Here is a 10104-nt window from a genome sequence, read left to right as displayed (position 1 = left end):
TGTGTGGGTGGATGCCCTTATGGGGCATCTGTTTTTTTGGGGGGGGGGGGGGTTTATTAATAAAGGACTTGTCAAAACTGTCTGGTGTTTTTATTTATTAATAAAGGGGCACAAAGATTAAGATAAGCTCCCCTGCCCGCAGACTCCCACAACCACTGGGCTAAGGTTGCAGCAGTAAGTACATGCAAAAGTCAATGTGAACACCCAAAACCCCCAGGAAGACAGGACTATGACTTTGAAGTTTTGTTGTTGGCAAATTCAAGACAAAGCCTATGACCAAAATATCACTTTTGAATGGACTGGGCCCCTTAAGAGAGAGAGAGGTGACTTTCTTTTTAAACTTTATTGTAACCTGATCTAGGAATGGTAGTGAACACATACAGTACTACCTGTACAATGTGTCACCAATTTGTAAATGTCCTACTCCAATATTACAATATTATACACAAACTACTAGAAAATGGCATTAAAATTAAAGACCACTAGATTTATAGTCCCGGAATAATAAACGATAATAATAAAAATGACAATGTATGCAAAATTTTATAAATTGTAAAAATCTTGTTACCTTCCAACCTCATTCCTACATTCAGACACTTTTGGAAACGACAGTACGGACACCTTTTCCTTTGTGTTTTGTCTATTTTACAGGTCTGGTTCTCTGTGCAGGTGTATCGCTTGTTATTTTGGACTGTCCTCTTGAAGAAGCCCTATGTGGTGTACAAAAAAAATGTGTTGAAAAGTAAATGTTCAAACAAATAGATATCATTAAAGATATTCATGACTGTAATATATATATAATTTTGTACCCTCTTGATGCACAAACATTTATATAGAGAAACCATTTACTGTAGCTTTGAAGTGCCTGGTAATATCTGGCTGCCAGTAGGAGACATTTTGTAGTTGATTTACTAAAGAAATAGAGCATGTTTACATTGTAAAGTGTATGGTCACTTAGCTTTGTGAATGGGGTGAGGCTGTGATTAATTTAATCATATAATCATGTTGAAGCAAACACCCTGTTGTTTTAAATTTCCCTTGCACATGATTGGATATTCAAAACAATTATAGCTACACCTCATGTACTAAGCTAAGTGAACACACATTTTGCAAAATCAACATTCGCTTTGCTAAGTGAGCATAAGGAAAAGTAGAAAACACATTTTTTTTCCATAGGGGAGCACTTGATTACATTCTACTTAGCATCAAGGTTCCCACCCTTGTGAATAGTCTAAAGCAATATGTTTCATCTTATTATTTCCCTAACATTTATAATAGAATGAATGAGCAAAAAGTAGCAGTGTACGGATGGGGTAAAAGTAGCACCGATGGGGTTATGGACAATCGGGCAGAGCTTCAGCTCCTTAAGTACTACAGCTGAAGAGTTAGGCTGGCAATACACTGCTCTATTTTTCCCATTAGAAAAATAGAGCAGATTTTTTTCCATCAATGCTAGGAGTGCATTGATCGAGGAATCCCTGCTGTTCCTTTTGTATTTTGACAGTGGCCAACGGCCCGGCTGCCACTGGCTGCCGGCTCTGTTTGTTCGAAGATTTTGCGACCGATTCACTCATGTTTGCTAGAGTCTGCTGTTATTCTGTTCATCTGTTCATTTTCACCCTTATTTTTTATGCTGTAGACAATTCCCAGCAATTTCACTCTGCAGCATAATGGAAAAGAGAAAAAATAGCAAATTCTATGCTGCAGACTTTATTTCAGCATAAAAAAAATCATGATTTTTAGATGTTTTTACTTATGGGTATTATACGGGTTTAAAAAAAAAAAGGTTCTGCGACAAGAAAGATCAATAAAGCAGCTTACTTTTTGATGCTGAAACGGCATTAAATATTACACCAATAATTATTAATAATTTATGAAAGTTTAATGATACTTATAATTTACTAAATATCCCTGTATTATTACAAAGACACAATTGGAATTATAAGTAGCCTTAATAGGGAATTATTATAGAGTTTGCTTATATTTATTTGTGAAGATTTTCCTTTAAAAAAGTTCACTATCTTTTTTTCTGTGAAAATATCCCCCTTCAGTATTGCTTTGACTTTACTTAACTTTCATTAATAGAGATTACTCAACACAAGAAAAAAAATTGAATAACAGGGACATCAAAATGCATTGATTTCCAACCTCAAAACCTTAATTAAAACCGAGAAAAGTAATTCACAAATACACTGAACAGAAAAATTTGCCATGAAAGTAATTTTTGTTTCAAAAACAGCAATTTTACCCTATTTAATGTCTATGTTATTAAAGTGGACCATTACCACCTTTCACTAAAAAAATCATATCAGCATTTAGCTCTGCATGCTGATATGAAATCATCTTACATTCATTAGTTAAACAAACACATTTTTCTTTTTACTTACAATTATGTTTTTTCCACTTCTGGGTCCTCTTGGGCATTAGTGATGCAGCCAGTGTCTACGGGGGGCATTCACAAAGGAGCCAAAGGATCCAGCCGTAGCTTCGGCTGATCCTTTGGCTTTCTTCGGCTGCCGAACCCCTTCGGTGCAGTTGAACTGAACGGCTGCTGTACGGGCTATTCACATTAGCCCGTACAGTTCCCGAAGTTGGTCGAGCCGAAGGGATATGCTTCGGCTCTAGTGAGGGGAAATGTCAGCCAAAGCGGGGCGAAGGGCCTGCTGAAGGTTGGCCTTTCGTCCTGTAATGACAGATTAGCGTCCCCAAATGACCTGTCATTAAACAATAACAACTGGGTGGAGTCGGCTGTGACGTCATGGCCTGCCCCACCCAGTTGTTATTCATTGGCCGGGACCTGCTAGAAGACTCTGGCAGTTGCCGGCCAAAAGCCGAACTCTGTTCAGCTATTCACTTCTGGCTTGTACGGCTGATTTCAGCTGTACATTGGCTGCCTTCGTCTGCACTTCGGTCAGCCGAACATGCAGAGCAGTGCCGGCCAAAAGGAAACAGCTGGGCGGAGCAAGCTGTTAATGCTAGCTCCGCCCAATTGTTTTTTTAATTTATTATTATTATTATTTTTTTCATCTTTATTTATTTTTTATTTAACTATTTAATTACATTTTAAAAATATTTTTTTCAAGCAGGTACCAAGCAGAATGAGAATAGGGACTGAAGTGCAGACGAAGGCAGCCAATGTACAGCTGAAATCAGCCGTACAAGCCAGAAGTGAATAGCTGAACAGAGTTCGGCTCACTTCACTTCGGCTGGGTTATTCACTCGGCTGCCTTCAGCCGCTTTGTGAATAACCCTCTAAATGTTTGTAAATAATTGAGGACATGTTTACTGTGTCCCCAATTATGAATGAATGGGAAGTGATCTACATTAGGGATGGTCCGCCAGATCGATTCGACCACGAGTTCAAAACGAACATCGGCTTTTCGAGCGTTCGCCGAACTTTATGGGATGTTCGCGGTCTATTCGACCGCGCAACGTCCCATTAGGCAAAGCGCCCTACGAGGCTCTAATTGGTTGAAGTCTTGCACCTAACCACAGGTTTAGGTGCAAGACTTTGCCCAATCAGGGCTCAGTACTCATTTGGAGCCATGATTGGGCAAAGTTATGATGACTCTGCCCAACCATGTCTCGCCTATCAGATGATGGCAAATTACACAATTGGGGGGAGCTAGCTGTCACTGCTAGCTCCGCCCAATTGTTTATGTTTTGCCGGCATCTGTCAAAATGCAATTATGCAGCGGGAGTCGGCTGGGAGAGGGCAGGACGGCAGCCAGCGTTTTATTTAATTATTTCTATTTATTTTTTATTGTTTTATTTTTTATTTCATCGACGTCGTGGACAACGCTGGATGTCGTGATTGACCCTGGATTACGTTGGTCGATCCATTTAGGTTTTTTTTTTTAATAAAAGACTTGTCAAAAACAAGTTTATTTTTTCCAAATAAAGGATTTTATCAAAAGTCTGGACTTTTTAATAACTATTTTATTTAACCCTTTAATGAATGGGCAGGGCTACAAGTACACCTTACTTATTCACAAGGGAGGGGGGCGGCATCTGGGTGCCCCCTTAATGAAAGGGGTACCCCAATCTAAATAAGTCCCCTTGCCTGCAGACCCTCACAACCACCGGGTCAGGGTTGTGGGGACATGGCCCTTGTCCCCATCGGCACGGGGACAAGGTGCTTTTCCAGGGGCGACCCTGGAAAAGCACCCTCCCAGTGCCAAAGGCATGTGGCCTGGCGCTCGCTCGTCCCCCCCTTTCCGGCCCTGCTAGGCCTATGCCCGGATCAAGGGTCTGGTATGGAATTTTTGGGGGTGGGGTTCCTCCTTAAAATTCTTAGCAGACCTTAAGGGCCTGGTATGACTTTAGGGGGAACACCACACACTTTTTTTGTATACGGGGTCCCTCCTAAATATTCCTAACAGACCTTAAGGGTCTGGTATAACTTTCAGGGGGAACCCTACGCTTTAAAAAAAAAAAAAAATTGGTCCCTCCTAACATTCCTACCAGACCTAAAGCTGTACATTGGCTGAAATCAGCCGTACATCGGCTTGCTTCGGCTGGCCTCGGGTCGGCCAAACATGCTCAGCCGCACTGAACCTGAGTGAATAGCTTACTTCAGCTTACTTCACTTTGACAGCCTTCGGCAGCTTTGTGAATACCCTCCTAAGTGTTGCTTCCTCGAAAGGTTACATCACAGTGCATCACTGGGAAAAATAATCTGTAATTTCACAAGATCTCAGGGAAAGATAATTTCCTTCTAAAAACAATGCACCGCGCTGAACCTCTCTTAACAATATATCAAACAAAAAGTATGTCTAAATGCTGAAAACAAATATAATCAACCTCCAATAAATGATTTAAATCCAAAGTGATAAAGTTCACAGTGTAAGTCTCTTATGAGACTTAATAAGTGTCCAATACATCTAACAGTGCATAAGTGTTTATATACATCAATATCAAACAGTGCTCAAATGCAGATTAATGTTCATATAAATCTGTATGATATACTGCGATTTGGGAACTAATGCCTCTAAGAAAATCACGCAGTATCTTCCTTCAATGATCGATCTCCTCCAATATATAATGAGAGAGTAGAAACACTCACCAGAAGTTTCAGACCATGCATTCAAATGGTCATACTGCGCATTTGTGAGCGTGCTCACCTTCAATAACGATCCTCCAGCTGTCACTTTAGATGTCGGTAATCATCTCTCCCCTCAAACACCAAACAAAATCCAAGGAGCTCCCCCACTCGATAAAACGATCCACCCCACAAAGGGAAAAGGGATACAATAGTGTAGTATATCAAGATAAAAAATATTTATTAAAATGTAGTAACTTTCAAGTAAGTATAAAAACATCAGCAGGCTGATCGAGCGTCCACCATAAAACTAGCCTCAGACGAAAGGAACACAGCACGTATCAATTCCTACGCGTTTCGTCACTGGGACTTTTTCATGGAGGGTGTACGTGCAGAGTCAGGGAGATCCAATTTATACATCTCACCATGAATAAATTAAGATTCAATTAACATAATATCCAATCATGTCATAAAGACATGAAATTAAAACCAACACCCCTTTGTATGCAAATATTTTTACCCAAGAGTCCCAGTAATAAGTACATTAACCTATTAGCAAATAAATTAATTAAGATTATCAACCCACAAATACCCATAAAATCCAAAAGAGTATTAAATACATTGATAATAATGCTAATCATTAGTAAGAAAACACTTCAAATCTAATTCTATGTTTAATCCCTACATGGGATTAAACATAGAATTATGAATCCACTTAGGCCGGGATTCACAATTCTTAGGCCTGGATTCACAAAACATAGGGAGTGAATCCACTTAGGCCTGGTTCACACCTGGGTGTTTTACAGGTTGTAAAACGCTCAACATGTGAAAACCAATGATTGCCTATGGGCATGGTTACCACCTGGGCGTTTTACAGCGCGTAGGAACGTGCTGCAAAACGCCCTACGCCCAAAGGAGTACAGGAGCTTCTTTGGTGCATTTTGCCGCGCGTTTCCATTGGTATTCCCGAGTGTGGATCGGGGTTAACAAATCGGTAACCCCGAGTCACACTCGGGAATGCAGCGTACAGGTCTTACCTTGTCCGCGATCTCCGCTGTGTCTTCCAGCGGCTGCCGACTTCCGGGTTCCATCCCTTGCGAGTGGCCGCGTCGCAGGGGGCAGAGCCGGCGGGAAGTTTAAAAGTGAAACTAACAAAAAAACATTTAAATAAAAGGGGGAAAAAACATACCGCCAGTGAAAAACACACAAAAAACGAGCTGAAAAACGAGCATAAAAAATAAGCTCAGGTGTGAACCGAGCCTGAGTCTCATTCTGAGAGATCTGTCTCTTGAGGTTAGAACCCCTCCAATGTTTATGGATTTTGTCAATCCCTATTAGTTTGAGCCCCTGGGTTTTTTTTTCCTTGGAATAATAGGAAGTGTTTAGAAAGACTATGGGGTCTATTCACGAAGCTGCCGAAGGATCTGGCCGTAGCTTCGGCCGATACTTCGGCTTGCTTCGGCCCCAGGAGCCCTTCGGTTCAGAACATTCACAATAGCCCGCACAGCTCCCGAACTTAGCTGAGCGGCTCAGTCGAGCCGAACGCATATGCCTCAGCTCGGCTGAGCCACGCTGAAAGCCGAAGCTGGCCGACAGCCTGCTTCTGACAGCTGGGCGGAGCCAGCCGTGATCTTATGGCTGGCTCCGACCACTTTCAGAGAGATCAGCGTCCCTGACATGAAATTAAAACCAACACCCCTTTGTATGCAAATATTTTTACCCAAGAGTCCCTGTATTAAGTATTAACTTATTAGCAAATAAATTAATTAAGATTATCAACCCACAAATACCCATAAAATCCAAAAGAGTATTGAGACGCTCAGCTAAGTTCAGGAGCTGTAAGGGCTATTGTGAATAGCCCGTACAGCAGCCCTTCGGTTCTACTGAACCGAAGGGCTCCTGGGGCCGAAGTTAGCCGAAGGATCGGCCGAAGCTACAGCTAGATCCTTCGGCTGCTTTGTGAATAGACCCCTATGTTTGTCAAAACCCTTTTTGATATTATTTATATGTTCATTAATCCTTACTTTTAGCTGCCTAGTAGTCCTGCCTACATATTGGAGGCCACATGGGCACTCCAACAAGTAGGTGACATGTGTACTTGAACAAGTAATACATTCTTTAATAGTAAAGGTTCTACCGTTCACGGATGAAGAGAATTGGTTAACTTTGTTTCTATTATTAGTAACTTAACACACATTACATTTTTTACACGGATAAAATACTATTCCTCCAAAAAATTTTAAAATTTTCTTAGGAGGGTCCAATACATTTTTTGCAATCTTATCGCTTAATGTAGGGGCCCTTTTATAGATCACCTTTGGTTTCTCAGGAATTATAGGTCCCAATATTCTGTCATGTTTTAGGATATTCCAGTGTCTCCAAAGAATTTTCTCCAGATCTCTTTACTGTGTTGTATAATCAGTAATAAAGCATAAAGGTATTTTCTCATTCTTAGTCGACTTATTCTTCAGCAGTTCACGTCTATCCAATTGGACTATCTTCCCCTGTATGTCTTCTGTATATTCTTTTCTATATCCTTTTTCTTGGAAACGTTTTAAGATGTTTTTTGATTGTTCCTCATAATCACATAGTAAGGTACAATTACGTCTGATACAAACTAATTCTCCTTTAGGGACATTACTAATCCATTTTGGATGATGACAGCTGTGGATAGGAATATACCCATTTCTATCCCTAGTTTTAAAAAAGGTTTTGCTACAAATATTTCCTCCTATGATAAAAATATGTAAATCTAAAAATTGAGCTTCTTTGCCCCCTTTATGATGGGTTAAATCTAATTCCATACTCATTATTGTCCAATCCATCCAAGAAGTTCACCAATAGGCTCATTGGTACTTTCCAAACAATTAGTCCATCATCAATAAATCTTTTCCATATTATTACCTCTTTCAGTTTTTGATTAAAAATTACTTCCTCCTCCCATTTAGCCATAAAAAACATTTGCCAAATCACATAGATATCACCCACTTATTAATCAAGCACATGAAGAAAACTACCAAACAGGAGGGCAAAATGCAAATCAACGTTTTTTCAAGGACACTCGGAGAAACCATCCTCCAACACAGCATGGTATGAGTAATGCAATCAGATTTCCCAGGATACAGGGAGGACAGAAAAGAGATGGCAATTGGACCCTGAGAGGACAAGAGTACAATGGGGGCTGGATCCAGGAGAGAAACAGAGGGAGACCAGGAACATTACCACAAAGCGAAATATTTTGGGAAACGCAAGAGGTAATGTAGGGGAGGTAGGAAATTTCAGCGGAAGAGGATGGAGAAAATGGTAAATGGTGGCATTTATAATATTAGTTCAGTGGAGTTGACAAAAGATTTATTGATGATGGACTAATTGTTTGGAAAGGACCAATGAGCCTATTGGTGAACTTCTTGGATGGATTGGACAATAATGAGTATGTAATTAGATTTACCCATAATATAGGGGGCAAAGAAGCTCAATTTTTAGATTTACATATTTTTATCAACGGAGGAAACATTTGTAGAAAAACCTTTTTTTAAACTACGGATAGAAATGGGTATATTCTAGGGCTGCGGAAATTAATGATTAATTCCTCGATTAATCGTTAAAATTTTTGATCGATTAAAATGCTTTTGATCGCTAATGAAAAAACTCCCCTCTCCGCCAGCTTCCGGGAGTCCCGTCGGAGATCCGGTGACGTCACGGACATCGACGTCACCGGAATCCTCCCCCCTTCGCCACAAGTGGCTCTGTCGGCTAACGAAGGGAGGGGGAGGAGTCCGGTGACGTCGATGTCCGTGACGGCTAACGAAGGGAAGGGGGAGGAGTCCGGTGACGTTGATGACCGTGACATCACCGGACTCCTCCCCCTTTCCCTTTGTTAGCCGACGGAGCCACTTGGGCCAGTGAGTTTGCCCAATAATGAATCCTATCCCCCCTTAATCTCCTTAATTCTAGTGTAAACATGTTTAAGGTCAGAAGCCTTGTCTCATAGCTCTGGTCCTCCATTCCCCTAATCGATTAAAAAAAATTCGATTAATCGAACACGAAAATTTTAATCATTACCAGCCCTAGTATATTCCTATCCATAGCTGTCATCATCCGAAATGGATAAATAATGTCCCAAAAGGACAATTAGTTCGTATCAGACATAATTGTACCTTACTATGTGATTATGAGGAACAATCAAAAAACATCTTAAAACTTTTCCAAGAAAAAGGAGTCCAATTGGATAGAAGTGAACTGCTAAAGAAAAAGTCGACTAAGAATGAGGAAATACCTTTATGCTTTATTACTGATTATACAACACAGTAAAGAGATCTGGAGAAAATTCTTTGGAGACACTGGAATATCCTAAAACATGACAGAATATTGGGACCTATAATTCCTGAGAAACCGAAGGTGATCTATAAAAGGGCCCCTACATTAAGAGATAAGATTGCAAAAAATGTTTTGGACACTCCTAAGAAAATGTTTCAGTTTTTTGGAGGAATAGGATTTTATCCGTGTAAAAAAAAATGTAATGTGTGTGAAGTTACTAATAACGGTAGAACCTTTACTATTAAAGAATGTATTACTTGTTCAAGTACACATTTCACCTACTTGTTGGAGTGCCCATGTGGCCTCCAATATGTAGGTAGGACAACTAGGCAGCTAAAAGTAAGGATTAATGAACATATAAATAATATCAAAAAGGGTTTTGACAAACATAAGGGTCTATTCACTAAGCTGCCGTAGGCAGCCGAGTGAATAGCCGACCTGAAGTGAGCCGAACACTGTTCGGCTATTCACTTCAGGCTGGTACGGCTGATTTCAGCCGTACATCGGCTGAAATCAGCCGTACATCGGCTTGCTTCGCGTGGCTTCGGGTCGGCCGAACATGCTGAGCATGTTTATGGATTTTGTCAATCTCTATTAGTTTGAGCCCCTGGGGTTTTTTTCCATGGCATAATAGAAAGTGTTTAGAAAGACTATGGGGTCTATTCACTAAGCTGCCGTAGGCAGCCGAGTGAAAGACCGACCTGAAGTGAAATGAGCCGAACGCTGTTGATTGGCTGATATCAGCC

At 40.6% G+C, this 10104-nt stretch overlaps 1 protein-coding gene across 1 annotated transcript in view; it reads right to left on the bottom strand.

Annotated features, from left to right (window-relative positions):
- LOC108790013 (steroidogenic factor 1-like) overlaps positions 1 to 10104 on the bottom strand; it is a 208018-nt gene that overhangs the window by 179638 nt on the left and 18276 nt on the right. The window contains exon 3 of the mRNA XM_018560179.1: positions 569 to 710. Within this exon, the coding sequence (XP_018415681.1) occupies positions 569 to 710 (142 nt within the window). The remainder of the gene's footprint in view (positions 1 to 568; positions 711 to 10104) is intronic.

Source organism: Nanorana parkeri, unplaced genomic scaffold (assembly GCF_000935625.1).
Source record: "Nanorana parkeri isolate BGI_ZX_2015 unplaced genomic scaffold, ASM93562v1 scaffold437, whole genome shotgun sequence".
NCBI classification, from domain to species: domain Eukaryota; kingdom Metazoa; phylum Chordata; class Amphibia; order Anura; family Dicroglossidae; genus Nanorana; species Nanorana parkeri.
Note: the sequence above shows the minus strand (reverse complement) of the source record. Positions and strands in the feature narration are given on the sequence as shown.